The sequence below is a fragment of the Mastomys coucha genome, chromosome X (assembly GCF_008632895.1).
Source record: "Mastomys coucha isolate ucsf_1 chromosome X, UCSF_Mcou_1, whole genome shotgun sequence".
In the NCBI taxonomy this organism is placed as follows: Eukaryota; Metazoa; Chordata; class Mammalia; order Rodentia; family Muridae; genus Mastomys; species Mastomys coucha.
The window spans coordinates 60,989,898-61,009,413 of NC_045030.1; the positions used below are offsets into that span (position 1 = coordinate 60,989,898).

Below are 19,516 nucleotides of genomic sequence, written 5' to 3' on the forward strand. Positions count from 1 at the left end.
AAATATGCATTTCTCAAATGAAGATCACACAAATGTCCAACAAATAACCAGGGAAAGGCAAGGGTTACTCTAGGAAAATATCAACCACCAAATGGTAAAATAAATAAATGACAAATTATTATAAGGATGTGGAAAAACCAGAGCCCAGCACACTGTTGATGGAATGTAAATTAGCCCAGATAGCATGCAAAAATACAGTATTTTGAAGTACAGAGGTTCCTCAAAAAAAAAAAAAGTGCCATATGATCTAGCAAACACTATTGGATATGTGTCCAAGGGAAATCAAATCAGTCTGTTGTAGAAACATTCGATTCCCATGTTTACCACAACACTATCCACAATATCCCAGAAATAGAACCAACTTAGGTGTCCACTAACCAGCAGATAAAGACAACGTGGTACGGGTGAATAAAGAAACAGTATTCAAACTATCAAAAAAAAAAAAAAAAAGAAGAAGAACAAATTACCATTATCTGTGACAACATAGATGGAACTGGAGATAATTATGCTAAGTGAAAAAAGGCCAGGCAAAGAAAGAAAAAAATGTTATGATCTCACTCCCACGTGGGATTTTAGAAAGCTGGCCCCATGGAAATTGACAGTAGAATAATGATTTTGTGTGGCTGAAAAAGTGATGGAGCTGGAGGGGAAAAGCTTAAGCCATGAATGTGAAGTTACCTAGAGAGGAGCAAGCTGTTCTAGTGCACAGAACAAAATAGAGGAAATGATTTCACAAGTTTTGATCATAAAGAAATGTTAAATGTCTCAGTATGTAGGTGTGTTTAATATTATGTAAATATTAGACTGTGTGTGTGTGAAAACATTACATGGTACCCTGTAACCATGTGTAACTTTTATGTTTATTTATCAGGTAAAAATAAAGCTCATATAGGGATAGAAATATGAAAATAAATCTCTTGAAAAAAATAAGTTCTAGATCCATCCCTCATGAATGGAAAAATATGTGGGTATCTATATAACAGAATTCTTTAATTATTTTCATTTATAAGTACACCTATGACTGTAAGACTAGAAGAAGGCACAGGGAAAATTTCCTGAACAGGACACCAATAGCTCAAACTCTAAGATCAAGAATTGACAAATGGGACCTCATAAAATTGCACATGGTGGTTCTTTACTATCTTATTCTCAACAGCCAGGAAATGGCAGCAGCCTAGAGGTTCATTGACTAAAGAATGGATAAAGAATTTATGGTATATGTACACAGTGGGATTTTGTACAGCCATAATGAACGTGGATGGAACTGAAGAGACTTGTTAGTGAAATCAAACTGTCCCTAGTTTCATTTCTATTACTATAATAAAATATCCTGAATAAAAGCAATTTAGAGGACAAGGGGTCCATTTAGCTTATTATTCTAGGATATAGTCCATTATTGTGAAGTCAAGGCAGGAATTTAAAGTAAAACTTCCACAGTCAAAAATAGAAAGGATAAACACATGGATCCTTTCTTGTTCTCAGCTAGTTTTACTTTCTCTTACACTGTTCAGAACCCCTGCCTAGGGAGTAGTACCACCCACAGTGGCCTCTGTCTTCCTACACCAATTAATAATCAAGACAATTACCAACGATTAGTCTGGGCTAGATAAATTTTCCTAGGTAATTCCAGGTTGTGTCAAGTTAACAGTTAAAAGAACCAACAGAGGAAAGGGTCACATTCATATGCAGAACACACACACAAATTTAAATATATGTTTGTGACACAAATGTAGATTTGATTGCAGGGAAAGAAATGGGTTTAAAAGGATAGCAAAGAAGAAAACATAACCACATATAATTATAATAAAACTTATTATTGTGTTTGCTACCTAAAAATATAACTGAAAAGACAAAAAGGCAAAATGCTAAGTGAAGGAAGTCAGATATAAAAAAGGTACATATTATATGAGTGTACCTATACCTAATCCAGTATAAGTAAATGCCTAGTGATCGAAGTAATTTAACATGGTTACCTTTGGTTAATTGGTGTTAGAATACATCAGGTGACTGTTAAAAGATATATTTGCTTGGGGGTGCTAAAAATATTCTAACATTGACAATTGCACAATTCTGTGAATACAGTTAAGATCAAGTCATATTCTTTATTTTGGGATGAGAAGAATTGGAAGTTTCTCAGCAGACTGTGGGTAAGTTGGTGGTGGTGGACTCCTGAGTACATATTTTATTATAATTCTTCAAAACTGTATTTATATTATCATTTGTGGGTAAAATATCTATCTTACTAAAAAAAAATACCTTTAGAAACCCAACTGATCTGACTTCTAACTCTATCACTTAACAATTATGAGTCCTTGGGCACATTACTCAGCCTGAGCCTACCAGTGACTTAGCTGTAAGCAGAGATGGTAATAATAGTAACTTCCTCATAGCCTCTTACTACCGCATGCCTGGTACATTTTCAGTGCTATTATTAGCTAACATTCCCTTTAAGCAGTTGAGCCACTTGCATTATAATGTTTCTAATATCCACTCTTTTAAAAATACACTTTCTCTTTTTAACTTATTTATGATGGTGGTGGTAGTGGTGTGTGTGTGTGTGTTCATGTTCCATTTCATGTTTGTACATATGTGCATTTGTGTGTGTACCTGTGCAACTATGTGTGTGCGCACGTGCATTTGGTTGTATGTGCATGTATACTTGTAGAAACCAGACATAGGCATCAGATGCGTTCCTGAGTCACTCTCTTAGCTTATCATTCAATCTGAGACTCCCTGTTCTGATGGATTAGCTAGCCATTGAACTCCAGGCTCTGCCTGTTTCTTCTCACCCAGTGCTGACATTAAAGACAGGTACCTCCATACCTGGTTTTGTTTACATGAGTGCTAGAGATTCCGACCTAGGTGTTTATATTTGTGTGGGAAGTATTTGACCCATGAAGCCACCTTCCCAGCTCTGTAAAGACTTATTCATATTCTGATGGGAGGTATCATTCAATTTTATTTTTTTACAAGCTCAAAAGCAACTGTACTGGAGCAAATGGTTAAAGGAACTGTCACATAGATCACAGCAAGTGTTAGGTTCCCTACCTCGCCTGTTGTTCACCCATTTGACTTCCTGAGACTTGTGAATCAGTCAGCCCGTCAGAAGTGGTACAGTTTGGAGGGAATGTTAGTTGATTAAACAGATAGTAGTAGAAAATGTTAAGGACCAGTGAAACAACAACTGGGGAAAACTGGCTAAAAGCAGCATGTCAAAGCATAGGCCAACGTCCATATCTCTCACCCTGCACAAAAAGAAATTCAAAAGGTGATCAAAGACCTCAGTGTAAGACCAGAAACTTTGAAACTGCTAGGAGGAAACACTGAAATACAGGCACTCGCTTTCTAAGAAGAACTCCCATATGCCAGGAAATCAAGCAAGATGTGCCATATGCAACTACAGAGATTTTTTTTAAAAAACAAGCAGTCTTCTACACTGCAAAATAAACAACTGAACAAAGAGAAGGGGAGAGAAATCGCCTCCACATTGTCAAACAAATGCATTCTAAAAACTCAAAAGTGCCATTGTTGCATAGCCACTCTGACGCTCATACCTTTTATTTAATTTTTTTTCAGATACTAGCCAGAGCCTGAGCATAGTTTGTCTGATACTTCAATTATTGCCATTCCTTCTCTGATGTTCCTGCTATATGTCTGCTTCTTTACCACATGGCTGACCTCCATGCTGCTTTGGCTAAAATGACAATCTCTCTGCCCTCTCTCTCCTCTCTGTCCTCTCTGTCCTCTCTGTCCTCTCTGTCCTCTCTGCCCTCTCCCCCTCTTTCCTCTCCCCTGCCCCTTGTCCCCAATCCCCTGTCCCCTCTCCACAACTCCCTCCTCCCTGCAGCTGGTGAGATTTACAGCTACTCTTCCCTGGAATTTTTCTTTTTAATTTTAAGTAGATTTTCTACAAGCTTCAAAAAAAAAAAACTCATTAAACTTAGCCAAAAAAGAAATAACACAATAAATAAATTGACAAATTATCTGAGTAAACACTTCCCAAAAGGAAAAGCACAAATCTAAAATCTATGGGGAAAAATTCAATATTTGACCATTGAGGAGATGAAAATCAAAACTGTATTAGGATTCCCATCTCACCCTGAGTCAGATGGTTTTCATCAAGAAGGCAATAACTAATGCCAGAAGATACAGGGAAAAGAAATTATGTTATCTATGTCTTTGGGAATGACTTTAGTCTAGCCACTATACAGCAAAACACTAAAATCAGAACTATGTATATAACGGAAGATAAGAAAGCAGCTCTTGACAGAGATATCTGCACACCCATGGTTATTGAGGCTCAAATTCTGATGCTAAGCAATAGAATCAGTCTGCCTCTTTGTGTGTGTTTAGAGGGGTGTGTGCCTTTATATCTATTTATATTTATACATCTTTCTATATATCTATAGTGGAATATTATTCAGCCACAAAGAAGTGAATGTCGTTTGTCTCAAGTAGATAGAAATAAAGGTCTTCATGTTAAAATAAGTTTAATTCAGAAACACAAAAATCACACATTTTTTTCAGACTCAGGAACTAGAATTAAAAAAAAATACCATGTGGTTTGGGTACTTGAGAGGATGTGGCAGGAGAATTGCCAAGAGTTTCATGCCAGTTTGAACTACAGGCTGAAATCTGATCCTAAATCAAAACAAAACAAATACCAACCAGAATGTAGTAAACTGAATACTGAATACCTGTGACTCAATGGGGAAGAAGTAAGCTAAGAGAATGGATATGACTAACTCAGGATATGTGCATATGTGGAAATGTCAAAGGGAAACCCAATGATATGTGCAATTAATACATATTGATTACAGTGTGAGCAATAATAGTTGGTATACATAGTGTTAAATCACTAATACAAAATCTTCCCTGATTTTTTCTCTTCCCTTCACCCAACTAATTTGCTATTAAAACATTGCAAAGTCTCCCAGTATCCTTTTGACAAACCCCTTGCAATACATGTCCACAGTGTTTCACTTGATAATTATCCTTATCTCCCACAAGGAGTGGGACCCTCTTTATCATGATTGGTACTACTATGCTCATCAGTGTATGCACAATCTTGCTTATAGTAGGAGCTCAATAAATTATTTCTTGAATTAGTGGATGACCAAGCCATGGAGCAATGAATTCAGTCTTAGCCTATAGAACAGAGATAATCTAGAGTTGGTATAGAGACCTTGGATTTCCAGAAGATGTCTGCCTGAACAAGGCTCTCACTGTAGGACAGCTATGCTGGGGGTAAGCCAGGACATTACCTGTGCTGGGTGAGCACGTTGACAGCTGAAGGATGATTTGCACAGTAAGCCAGGTACATCGATTTAAAATGAGGCATGAGGTTCAGTAGGCAGCCTCCTACTTTGTGCTGGTTTTCTGGAAACCTGGAAGTAAAACATGCCAAGTGTAGAACATAAAGTAGGAAGCAGAAAGTAAAGTCATTTGCAATTGAGACCAAAAGCAGGTCAATTTTTTGATGAATTATCATATTATTTATTTATTTATTTATTTATTTATTTATTTATTTATGTAGACTGAAAGCACTTTATCCCTGGAATGCAGATTTTAATGGCTGATTAAAATTCTAGTCACCTGATTGGAAAGATGGCCTGATGGTTGGGAACACTGCCTACTCTTCCAGAGAACCCAGGTTCGCTTCCCAGCACCTACACCATGGCTCACAACTGTCTGTGACTCATGCATAGGTGCTGCACAGACATATGCGGGAAGAAACCAAGTAGAACTTTGATGTATAAATTTTTCTTGACACACTAATATTCAAATTCATACCAAGTTCAAGTACAGATAAAACTGACTGAATTCAACAGCATACCTTACACAAAAAGTTCATTGCATGAAGCTCAGAAAACAGCCAATTCCCAATTTCCATAGACTAATAAAAGTTACCAGTTTTTACAAGATACGCTCTCTAGAAAATTAATTTTACACTAAAAATACACTGGCAGATGATCATTCCAGTGAACTTTGTAATGTAATGGTGACCAATTTAGCCATTAGATAGTCATCAAAGCTCTGGGGGTCAGAGAGATGGCTCAGTGGTTAAGATATCTGGCTTCTCTTCCAGAGAATGTGGATTCAATTTTCAGCACCCTCACATATTGGTGGCTCACAACTGCCTGTAACTAAAGTCTCAGGACATCTAGCTCCCTCCTTGCTCTCCTCATGTACATGGTGCACACACACACACACATTGCAGGAAAAAAAATATATATGGTATAAATGAATCTATCTTTTAGAAAAGTCCTGGTGTGATTCACATAGGACATGTATTTTTCCTTTTCAAATCCTGTGTGTGTTTTTAGTCAGAATATAACAGACCAAGAGTGCTACAAAGAAACACATTGGATATGGTGGTAAGTATTGGTAATACCAGAAGCCAGGGGGAGAATGATCTAAATTTTAAGACCCACATCAGCTACATAGTGAGTTTGAGGCATGACAAGGCTGGAGAGATGGAGGTGTGGGATGGGGGATGGAGGGTGAGAGTGGAAAATTGAGGGCCAGAGGTGTAGTTAAGTGTAGCCTGCTTAGAATGCACGAGGTCTCAATCCAAGGAGCCAGAAAAAGGGGGGGGGTAGGTCATTAAAATTAATGATGTAAATGATTTTTTCAAATAATCTTCATCACATAAGATAAAATGTCTTCTCAACATCAAGGCTATTATCATTGGCACTGGAGAGTGGGCTTCTGCAGAGGACCAGAGTTCAGCTCCCACAGTGGCTCGTGACCATCCACAATTCCAGCTCCTGGGGATCCAACACCCTCTTCTGGTGCACAATATATACATGACAGCAAACACTCATACAAATAAAATAAGTGTGATTTAAAATTAAAGTTAGAAACAGCTCACTGGATGTGAAACTTTATATCCATCTAGTGATTTGACACTGACGAGTATCACTGCCTTTGTAGGCTTTTTCATCCTCGTGTGTTTACTTTGTTCTGGAACAACATGTTGAAACCACAGCAAGTATATAAATATAAAGTGTATCTGAGCCTGGCCTAAGGTCATCATTCCAATACATTAGCTGTGGAAGCGAGAACATCAAAAGTTCAAGATTAGCTTCTACTATATAAGGAATCCAAAGGCAGTCTGGTCTAGGTGATCCACTGTCTCAAAAACCAGTTAATGTTTAATTGTGGAAGGGAACAGCAAAGTCACGGCCTTACTTACTTCGCACATTCTTCCAGGGCTTGGCAGAGGGTCTGTTGAAAGCTGCATACTTCTTCAAAGTTTCCCAGTAAACATGTAAACTCCACAGTACTCAGGCTGATTATTTTTTAAAAAAGGACATAATGTTACAGTTAATAGAATGGAAATTTGTGTCAGTTGGAGCCCAGTTAACTGCTAGTTCACTCTTAGCTGGAAAGTATGAAAGAAGTCAATGTAAATCCTGCTGCTTTAGCTCCTAACAACTCTACTGTCCCTGGCACCCTTATTTAGCTTGCTTTCTTTGTTCATCTTTTCCAAAATAAGAGCAATGATCCTAAAGAACATTGGTGGTAATCAGGGGCATTTAGGTGTTTTGTTAAGCCATGAGAAAAATAAAACATGCTTAATATCAAAATATAATAATAGACTAAAATTACAACATGATTAGGAAGAAGTTAAACACCTGTGGTGTATCTTCTTTATAGAAACCGAGAATGTGATTAAAATATTTATGTTCAACAAGTACAGAAGGAAAAGGTTAGAAAAATCAGCTTTCTCTGAAATGAAAATATTCAAATAACAACTAAAAACATTCTTTATGAAAGAGAGTAGAGGGGAGAAAATAGAACTGAAGTTTGAAATTGCCATTCGTGGGGTGGAATGGAATCAAACAGAGACAAACTAAATGACAATGTAGCACCTCTAAATGAGGAGCGTTCCTGTTCATTTTTCCATTACCAAACTGTAAGTGACACTAGGAACAGGAGCCAACCCTCCTCGGGCATGGAGTACTCATGCCAATACTTTCCAAGCAGGAACTTCAGTTACTCTGTGAGCTGAGTGCCACAGCTGTCTACATTTGCCGGTGAGAAAACAGGTGCAGAGATGGCAGTTAAGCACATCACCCAACACCAGAGCACAAGGCAGAGCAAAGCACTGGCATGCCAAGCATCCCACCAAGCATCCCACCAAACATCCCAAGCCTAGAGACCAGACTCTTAAGCACTTTGTCTGAAGAGTCACTTGAGAGGTTAGGTATGCCTCATATTCTCTCTCCTTCAGAATATATAATCCAGGGAGGAGGCTAGTGAGAGGGCACAGAGGTTAAGAGCACTTGCTGCTCTTGCACAGGGCCCAAGTTCAGTCCCCAGCACCCACAATGGAGCTGCGTACAGCTGCCTTGAATTCCAGCTCCAGGGACCTGACACCCTCTTCTGGCTGGCCCTCCTAACACCTGTGCCCACATGGCCTGCATCACATAGACAAAGATTACATATGAGTGTGTGTGTGTGTGTGTGTGTGTGTGTGTGTGTGTGTGTGTGTGTGTGTGTGTGTATTTAAAAATCTTTTTAAGAAATGAGTGAAGATGAGGGCAGGTCAGCAGCAAACATTTTGGAGGAGCTCTAAATGGGTTCAGGGGGACAAGGAAGGAAACATTGGAAAGGGGAGAGGAAGGGTGAAAACACAGTATTCCTGTAAGAGACTCTCACAAATATAAAAAAATTAAATTAATACACACACACACACACACACACACACACACACACACACACACATATATAATCGTACAATATGTGTGGTAAGGCACACCTGTAATCCCAGCACTTAAAACGCAGATTTAAGAGGGTTAAGGGTCTCAGCTTGAAGCTAGCCCTAAGCTACATGAGACACACTGTCTCAAAATTTCAAAAGCATATACATCTCATAGTTAAGTCGTGGGAGAATATTTGCAAAGGAGTTCTGCTGACTAATCTAAAAGGGAAGATCCCAGTAAACATTCCCAGTAGCCCTTAGAACATGAAACACTCGAAGTTCCTCTGCTGTTCTGCCCTCTTGAACTGCAAACTGGAAACTCCCACCTCCTGTTGTCTGAGGGGACTCTGGCAGCCAGCCAGTTTCTCTGGGTACTGCTTTGTCATAGCCACAGCAAACAAGGTCCCTGAACTTTTTGCAGCCTGCCTGGGGACATTTCTAGCTTCTCTGCCATCAGACAGTAAACAGCCTGGCTTGCTCAAATCCCTGTGGTGGGAGGAAACACTCCGCCTCTGGTATGAGTATGAAAGTGAGGATGAGGGTAGGCCTGACTTCACGCTCGCAACTCCTAGCTCTCTTTCAGGATTTCGAGTCAGCCCCTTCCTCGTTTGAAATCTGACCATCTCCCCTCCAGGATGGGCACTTCAGAAAACAGAAAGTACATTTCAAATAGTGAGTGGTGGGTGGGAGACATGAGAGAGCCAAGTTTGGTCGCTTGTTGGCTGTGTGACAGGCAAAGCGATGAGCCTGTCCAGACTTCAGTCTCTTATCTACTCAATGGAGACAGCCAATTCTCCCAGGAAACTAGAAAGGGTGACATGCTGGATTCCTGTATCTCTGAGAACTGTGATTAACATAACACTTCACATTTCACATAATAAAACCAAATGCAGGAATCTAAAACCCTTCCATGTGAAGAATGCTTCCCACGGTACCATGAGAACAGTTGAATCAAGATTCAGCATGATGTTTTGCCTAACCAACATCATTTCGGGAGAGAAAAAAAAAAAAAGGAAAAAAGCAGTTAACTACATTAAACTCATTTAAGTCTAAAGTTGATAGTTTAGATAAACTTCCCCAAAAGTCAGCTCTTCCTGAAGAGGTGAGGATTTTGTCTTCCACTGTGGGAGCTAAAGTTTCTATTTCACTTACAGACCATGATCACTAGCAAAGTTTAATCAATTAAAGTAACAAATAAGGATAGCCATTATTTGTTAAATATGCTACCCCTAAAGCATAAAAAATAAATGGTCTGTATTTTAAAAATATTTTAATTGAAATATAATTCCATCATTTCCCCTTTCCCTTGTCTCCCTCTAGCTTGCCGCCCTCCCCTCTCCCTCTCAAATTAATGGTCTCTTTTATTTGGCTTATTAGTGTTAACTGTTTTTTTTTTTTTCTTTTTTTTCATGAAAACTCAGTCTTTAGCTGAAACTAGAAAATCATTTAAGGTTTAGTACACATTGTACAGTTTGCTTTCAGAAATGCGTCTCCATCTCATTATCATTCGCATACGCCTGAATGAAATGCTGGCTTGAATTGCTCTTCTAAACATTTGCAAAATGCCACACTCTTTCCACTTTGAGAGCATGGGAAAGAAGTCCAGCCTGGCAAATAAAGGTCAGAGCGAGCATGAGAATTTCCAGTTTATGTGCTCTCAGAATAAAAGCACCAAGGAGTCCTTCTTTCTTTATGGTACAAGGAGACCCATCACTTCAAAATGCACGGGAATGTGGAAGCTAAAAAGGAGATCCCATACACCTGCACATGGATGTATACAACAGCACTAGTGAAAGGACTCTTTGTGTAGTATTGCAACCCTGTTCACAAGAGCTAAGCAATGGAACCAAACCAGGTGTCCAAGCCAAAAGGAATGCACAGGGGAAATTTACTATCTAAGTACAAGAAAAAATGTTTAGCTATAAAGAAGAACGAAGATATGTCACTTGTAAGAAATAGATATAATTGGAAAAAATAATATTAAACAAAGTAAGGCAGCCTCAGGAAGGCAAATATTAGGTGTTCCCTCTGATTTGTTTCATATAGATACAAAAAAATCGTGTGTTTGTGTGTGTGTGCGTGTGTGTGTATGTGTGTGTGTGTGTGTGTGTGTGTGTGTATAATGAAAATAGATGAAAAACCATGTAGCGGAATTAAGGGAAGTAACAAGGACAAGAAAGAGAAGAATAATGGGGTGGGAAAATATGCTTAACACATAAAATACGTACTTGTATGAAAAATTTTTAACTAAAATATTTTTAAAGTAAATACTACAGAAACAGAGAGTAGAAGAGTGGTTACCAAGGCCTGGGATAAGAAGGATAGTTAGCTGTATAAAAGGAGAGTTAAGGGGTTCATGGGTACATCTAGATGCAAAGTATAATATCTTAAATGTTCTACATCACAGTAGGGGTTATAAGGATGCCAAAGAGTTATTGTATATTTCAAAATAGCTTATGGACATGACAATAACCCTAATCTGATCATTACATATTATAGAGCTGTATTAAAATATAGTCTTCATTCTATGAGCATGTACAATTTTTAGTACCAAGTGTTAGAGATGTTTTTAATAGTACATAGAAAAGAAGCAAAAAAAAAAATATCCAATATACAAATTGTCACAGGCAGAATCTCAGATTAGCTATTACTTCTGCAGAAAGCAAGCTAGGCTCTCCAAAAGCAACATCTTGCATAATTGCTGTTGCTCTGACTATATTCTTGGCAACTTGTGATCTGTGGAAATTATTTTAAAAGGCAAAATCAATTATTCAGTGGCATAGGAGTAATGCCTCCAAGTGCTGACATTCGATTCTCTCGCTTTATTTCACTACGAGTTTAAAAAATCTTACTTGTTATTAGACTGCAAGGGTCTTAGGTAAGTAACAAGAAGAGACTGAAGTTCTTTGGCATATTCTTTTTCAGTGTCCAAGATGTTCTGTAACACCTGTGAAGAAACAAGAATTAAGTTCTCATAACCTTATCAAGCAAGTCCAAGGTCAAACAGAGCTTTAGATCTTTAAGTGGAATTCCTAGAAAAAGGTGTCCCAATTTACTTAGGCTGGTACTAGATGTAAAAAACACAAGACCACAAACGTACTTTATTTCACACTAAAAAAAATAGTTTAGTAATTATCTAGTAGCTAGTTATATCACATAGCTCATATGAACACAGTTATCCTGACTTACCTTCTACTGGAAAAGCCTTGCCACTTACACAATACTGGCCACATTTATGCTTTAAATAATTTTATTAAGAAATTTATCAAGGGAAAGGATAGGTTAACTAATAAAGTTCTCAGTGTTCTCATTTGATGAATAATAAAATTATGAAACAGAGATTTGAGACTAGGAGAATTCAAGAATAATTGTAATACAAAAGATCAAGGAGTTTGTGTATTATTTCTGATAAGACAAATTCTTACCATATAGTACATTCTTAGGCAGTGTTAAACCTGGTCTTTCAATAAAAACAAAGTCTTCTCATATGGACACTTCAAATTCAAAAAGGAGATTGTATTGTGAGAAATTTAATGAGGAGAACAATTCAATAATTATCTGTTACTAATAATAATACAAACTTCTTTTTTGTTCTTTAAGACAAATTCTCACCCTAGTCCATAATGGCTTAGAATTCATTATGTAGCCCTAACAGGACTCAAACTCACCATAATCCACATTCCTTGGATATATAGTGCTGAAATTATATTATCAGTGTAAGCTACCACATCTGGCTAATAATAAAGTCTATAGGCTCAACAATCAGTGTATGACTCCACATGTTGTCCTCCCCTACCAGATCTCAAGCCATGTCCCATTTCTCAGCCTGCTCTGAAAGCAGAAATAACTTTCATTTCATGCAATTATACATGACCAAGTTAATATTTTGCTATATATTTTTCATATCTAATTCATTGAACAAGTTTTCCCTATGCTAATGGTTATGTGCTTACAGGGAAGGAACTTCTTTTATATGTGAAGATGGAGACATTAAGTAGGAACTAACAAGACAGAGAGAAACATATATGACTAGGAGAAACATATATGACTAGGAGAAACACATTAATCAACCAAAATGGCAGAAACACACCTGATACTGTGTGTCTATTAGATGAGCTCTATAGGGCTTCAACTTCCACAGGATTCAGTTAATTTCATATTGAAAATATTTTCCAAATGTCACCTGAATTGAATATGTATGGACTTTCCCCCTTGTCACTATTCCTTAACTAATAATAGCATAAGTCAAGCCTCTAATCCCAGCCTCTCTTGGGCTTGATACAAGAGGACCACAAGTTCAAAGCCACCAGGGCAAACTAGTCAGATAAAGATAAATAGTGTGTGTGTGGGGAGGGGGGGAGCTGAAGGTGTAGAACAGAGATAGAGTACTTGCCCTAGCATGTGTGTGGCCTTAGGTTCAGTCTCCAGAATCACAATTCTTAACATTGTACCAGTTATTCATATGGTGCACACACAGGCAGGCAGCCTAGAGATTATCTGAATTCTGGAGAGGAGTGAAAAGGTCATGTGCAAATGCTAGACCATTTTATATAAGAGACTTGGTGGGCCTGGAGAGGTGGCTCCGTGGTTAAAGACACCAGCTGCTTTTCCAAAAGTCCTGAGTTCAATTCCCAGCAACCACATGGTGGCTCACAACCATCTGCAATGGGATCTGATGCCCTCTTCTGGCATGCAGGTGTCTATGCAGATAGAGCACTCGTACATAAAACACATGAATACATCTTTTTTTTTTTTTTTTTTTTTTTTAAAAAAAAGAGACTTGAATATCTGTATCCAAAGAGGCCCTAGACCCAATCCTTGTGGATACTGAGTGACAGTACCCTTGTGGATACCAACAAGTGACAATACTCACAAGACAAAGCATGATGATGATGGAGTGGCTGAAGTAAGTAGGGGCCCAAAGAGCCACTGGCTTTCTGGTGAACAGCTGACCAGGGGGATGGTGGTCTCAACTGTGCTAGTGGCTGACAGGCTGCTTCAGTTTTAAGGCATAGCCTACCTCATCTCAGATTGTGACATTTCAGGGACCATTGTGAAGCAGCAATAAGATGCTGCACAGGTAGGTACTGGCAAGTGAGAAACACTTAGACCAGTTTAAGAGGCTAAACGCATCTCTCCCAATAATATTATCTATTGGCATTTCAGACCAGAAGTTATTGTTGGGAGAGGAATGCCATATGTCTTGTGGGAAGTTAAGTAGCATCCCTGATATCTAGCCACTAGAGACCATCCCACAGTACAATTATGACTATCAAAAAATGTGCTCAGAAGGATAATATAACCTTAGTTGGGAATCAGTGACTTAGAAGGCCACAGAATGGTTACCAAAGCTAAGGGTTTGCTAAACATAAAGGCAAACACTTATTATCCCAACACCAAGTGAGGGAGCTGGGACAGAAAGAGTGTTTGAGGGCAATTTACATGATAAGTTTAAAACCAGTCTAGGCTTATAATGAGGAGGGGGGACAGAGAGAAACAGAGACAGAGAGAGACAGAGACAGAGTGGGAGGAAGGAGATAGGGAGGGAGAGGGAGGAGGGAGGTAAGGAAAGAGGGAAAGAGAGAGAGGGAGGGAGAGAAAGTGAGGAAGGGAGAGAGAGAGGGAGAGGGAGAAGCAAAGACAGAGGCAAAGAGTCAGAGAACAGCGAAGGGTTAAATTGTAGGCCCTACTGACCACCACTGTTGTCTATTTTCAGTTCCCATATTGCTCAGAAACTACTCTTTAGAAATGTAAATTTAAAGGTCTGACAGTAATGACACTCTCTGAAATTAGTCCAATGGTGAAAGAGAAATGTTACTGCCTCCAAAAACCTCCAGTTGTACTGAAGGCCATTAGAAACTGCTTTGAGAGGAATAAAAAGCAAACACAGCATGCAAAAGCTGGGTTTGGAGGGCAGTTGGAAGCATCCTTCCCTAGTACACAAAAGGTTCTGAGTTGGATTCCCAGAACCACATAAACTGGGTGTGATGGTTCACAATTCTAATCCAAATAGTCTCAGGAAGTGGAGTCTGGAGGATCGGGAGTTTAAGGTCAGCCTCAACTATAGAGGCAGTTCAAGGACCACCTGGGACACTAGACCTTCTCTTTAATAAAGCAAAAACTTATTGGTTTCAATTAAAGTGGTGCTTCAAGAAAGTAATTATAGATGCAAATGCCAATATTAAGAAAAATTTTAAATTTTAAAGCAGACATGTTTATGCGAAGTACTAATTGGATTCAATGGGTTATATATATAAAAAAAAGAGCGACAGGGAGGTAGTGAATACAGTCACCATTCATTGTATGCATAAAGGAAATTCAACAAGGAATAAATATATGTCTTTAAAGAAGGGATGACTTCTAATTTTCCTTCTAGGATCCAAGGGGCAGGAAAGTCATTATTTCCTTCTAACATAGATTATACGGACAAAGGAAAAAGGTAAGCTAGGATCTGTGGGGAATGAGATTATAGATAACATCTATCCCAAAGAGTGGGGAGACAAACAGATGCTAAGAACTACAGCCCCTTAGCAACAGGAATGCAGAGCTGAGAATATTCCATTCCCCACATTTCAGTGAGGAAGATGGAAGGGTGAACAGGTACTGCTGGTACTCCACTTGCTTCTTTCCCCCACTTTGTATTCATTCTTGTATCTCAGTTCATGGCATGGTATCTCCAACATTCGCAGTGGGATTTTCTTCTTGGTTAATCCTCTTAGGAAACAGCCTCAGAGACACACACTGAGATCTGTCTCCTAGGTGATGCTAAATCTAGTCATGCTTAATGGTTCTGAAGATTATCCATCAAATTTTGTCTCAAAAAAAAAAAAGAAGAAGAAGAAGAAGAAGAGGAGGAGGAGGAGACAGAAGACATGACTCAGTGGGTTAGAGCACTCACTGCGAAAACATGAGAATTTGATCAGATGCCGACACCCACATAAAAAGCCAGGCATGGCCACTTGGTAATGTCAACACTGTGTGGGGGTGGAGACAGGAGGCTTGCTGGCCAGCAGCCTAGCACCAGGTTCACTAAGAAACCCTGGCTCAAAGGAATATATGACAGTGATAGAACAGAACATATGACATCCTTTTCTGATTTCTTTATATTCTCTGTACACATGTGTGTACATGCACACACATATACACACACACAACAAAGGCACACATACACACAAGAGCAACTGGTATGTTAAGGAAAGAAATGTGATCATATAGAATACTCAATTAGAACAACAAAAAAGCAGAATAAAATAAAAAAAATAGAACAAAGAACAAGGGCAACAAGTACTAAATAGAAACAAGGGGCCAGCAAGATGGCTCATCTGGTTAAGGTGCCAAGCCTTATGACCTGAGTTGGATCCTGGGACCCACAAAGTAGAAAAAAAGAACCAATTCTTGCAAGTTGTCCTCTGACCTCTATGCATGCACTGTGCTGCACATGTACACACATATACACACAATAAGTAATAAGTAAATAAAATGTAATAAAAATCTTAATTCAGGGTAGAGAAATGACAGTTTCCTCAGTAAATGCTATTAGAAAAATTAGGCATGCAGAAGAACAAAAACAAACCCTTAAGTTAATTTTTGTCTTAAAAGATAAGGTGGTAAGGCAGATGGTTGGCCATGGTAGCACCACACACCCAGGAAGCAGAGCTCTGGGAATTTTGTGAATTGAGTTCTAGGCCAACTACATCATGAAACCCTGTCTTAATTAAGCTGGAGAGATGGCTCAGCAGTTAAGAGCACTGACTGCTCCTCCAGAGGTCCTCAGTTCAATTCCCAGCAACCACATGGTGGCTCACAACCATCTGTAATGGGATCTGATGCCCTCTTCTGGTGTGTCTGAAGACAGCAATGGTATACTCACATACATAAAATAAATAAGTATTTTTAAAAATGAAATAACTAATTAATTAGACCCAAAGAGTAAGGCTCCCAACACTGACTTTGTCTCTACATGCTTATGTACATGCACACATATATACATACATATACATGCATGAACATATACATATACACAAAGACAATGATCAGAATAAAGAGACAACCTACAAAATGAGAGAAGAATCTTTTCAAACTATTATCTCTAAAGGGTTTATATCCAAAATATATAAGGAATTCAAAGAACTCAAAGGTAAAAGAATGCCCCATAATTTTAAAATGAGCAAAAGAAAAAACCGCACAAAAATCTGAATATACATTTTTTTCAAAATAAAACATGTAAGTCACTAGCATGTATATAATAATGCTCAATACCACCTATCATGAAACACAAATTAGAGGGTTTTCACCACAATTGCTGAAAATACAAAATATTGGTCTGGGGGTATAGCCCAGTGGTGGAGCACAGTGGCTGGCATGCTTGATGGTCTGTGTTTGAGGCCAGCCCCATAAAATTATAAAAAACATTAATGTAGAAAAGGGAGAGCCTTTGCACACTACTAAATAAATACAGTAATTTTGTAAAAATGTATGTTCAATAAAAAAACATTGAAAATAAAGTCAGGTGTGGTGATGCACACCAGAATTTAGAGAGTGGTTATTGGCAAGAAGATCCAGGGTTCTAGACCAAATTCAGGCTACGTGAGACTGTCTCGAAACAAAGCAAAGCCAACAATATGGCTCACCCGGGAAAGGTGCTTGCCACATGACCCTGGAGACTTAGAAACATGGAAAGCTATAAGGAGAAAACAGACTCCAACTTCCACAAGGTTATCCTTTCATCTCCACATACCCCAGTGCCATGCATGCTTCTGTCCAACACACACACACACACACACACAGAGAGAGAGAGGCACACAGGCACACACACACACACACACACACACACACAAAGGGAGCAAAGTTTTCTCATCACATTACTTCCTCCCAAACCTCAGGAGACTTCCCATACAAGACACAGAGCTGCCCTTGCTGTGGTTGCGACAGCAGCACTGCTCTTCGGGAATGCTGGAGATTCTTTCCTAAATTCACTTGGACTTTTCTTGCTTTTTTCAAACTCAAAAGAGCAGCTGATGAATGGAGCTCTCGCTCCCACCCCCCTCTTCCAGGGCACAGGGCATCTAATATGAAAGGATAAGGAGAGAAGCAGACAGAGGAGGCTATGTGCTCCTAACAGAAGGCCTCAGTGGTGAGTCAGAAGGCAAGGAGCTTGGCAGACTAACCAACTTCAGAGCAGTTCAATTTGAATGGGATGAAATCTCCTCAAATTTACTAAGATAGGCTGTGTCCAGACACTGTTGAACCTCCCTGGCTCTGTCTTCATGAGGCCAAGTGAGGATCCATTTGCTGAACTAACCTTTCCCTGACTTCACAACAGAACAGATGGCATGAACTCACAGAAAAAAAGAGATGGCAATTTTTCTATCTCTACTTTGGACTATTATTTTCCCCTAACATAAATTTCTTGCATTTCTTGGAAAGGGTTTGGAGTGAATACAGCTTTAGAACTAAGTTTTCTAAGGGGAAGAAGCCATATAAGTACAAGGAAACTGTGAGGTACGGCAGTGCACACAGGGAATTTCTGTATTCAGGAGGTTGAACTGGGAGGATCCCAAGGCGAAAGCCAGCCTAGACTATATGGTGGATTTTAGGTCAGCTTGAGACACAAGACATTGTCTCAAAAACAAAAAAATAATAAAATATATGAAAAAATGTCTTAAGAGGCTCAAATATATAAACAATATCTGAAAATAGAGGTGTTCTCTGTAAAAAAAGACTATAGTGACCTCAGAAAACCTTAAATACAAGCAAGACTACATTGTAGAAGTCTGAGATAATTCTGCTGCCTGTGAAAATGACAGCATGTTGGAAACACCCTTTGAAAGCAAAAGAGGCATTATATTTCTGTATTGATGTTATATTTGACTTCATGCTAGTAAAACTGTTTGCCTACCTTGTTCAAGGGTACTGACTGATTTCCCACCCCCAACTTAGTGGCTTTCAAAACACCAACAACCTCATTCACAATACCACAGACTTACCAGCTCCATCTAGCCTCATCACTTCCTCTCCTTAAGCCCTCCAATGGAAGACATTAGTGGAGGAGTAAGGCAGGAAGAACAATGGTGAAAAATAATGGAGAATATGGAGAAGAGAGTCAATGGAGACCCGTGTAAACTCTATACTGTGGGTTAAGAAGGGTGGTGAGGCTGGGCATGGCAGTGTTCCTCTTTAATTCCAGCACTCAAGACATGTAAAGCTCTATGAGTCTGAGGCTAGCCTATTCTAAAAAGTGGGCTCTAGGCCAGCCAAACCTACATAGTGAGACCCTGCCTCAAAAAGGGGTGATGGTGGGAATAGTAAGGTTCACTGAGATAGCTCAGTAGGTAAAAGCCAATGCCATTAAGCCAGACATCCTGAATTCTAGTCCCAGAACCCATGTACAAGATCAAGCCAGATAAAACCTAACAGCATGGACATAGGAGGGGGATCATGAAATCCCATCCCTAACTGAACAGCTATTAGCAGTTGAGAGTTGTTGGAAGTAGAATCCATTTCTTTCCAGGATAGAGGCCCTGAGAGTTACCCATGCTTCAATCATTCTTCAACCACAGGAATACAAGTAGCGGTAAATGAACTCGGTAGGTTTATAAGGAGACCATATGAAAGCTGCGAGGGAGACATACTGGGGTAGACATGGAGGAATTGAAGAGAAGGGAAGGTGAGGGAGATTTGACCAGAACACATCATATGCATGCTTGACATTCTCAAACACAAAGATGGAAGGACAGAACTGAATCTACAAATTTGTCCTCTGACCCCCACATGTGCCCACACAGACACCATGAACCACACACACAC

General features: G+C 39.1%; 1 protein-coding gene across 6 annotated transcripts in view; it reads right to left on the reverse strand.

The window, feature by feature from the left end:
- The window catches only part of Arhgef6 (Rac/Cdc42 guanine nucleotide exchange factor 6), a 110,348-nt gene that overhangs the window by 36,759 nt on the left and 54,073 nt on the right, over positions 1 to 19,516 (reverse strand). For all 6 annotated transcript variants that reach the window (XM_031362271.1, XM_031362195.1, XM_031362348.1 and 3 more), the window contains 3 exons: positions 11,563 to 11,657; positions 7,199 to 7,294; positions 5,265 to 5,387 (listed from right to left, as the gene is read on the reverse strand). In XM_031362271.1, coding sequence (XP_031218131.1) covers positions 5,265 to 5,387; positions 7,199 to 7,294; positions 11,563 to 11,657 — 314 coding nt within the window. The remainder of the gene's footprint in view (positions 1 to 5,264; positions 5,388 to 7,198; positions 7,295 to 11,562; positions 11,658 to 19,516) is intronic.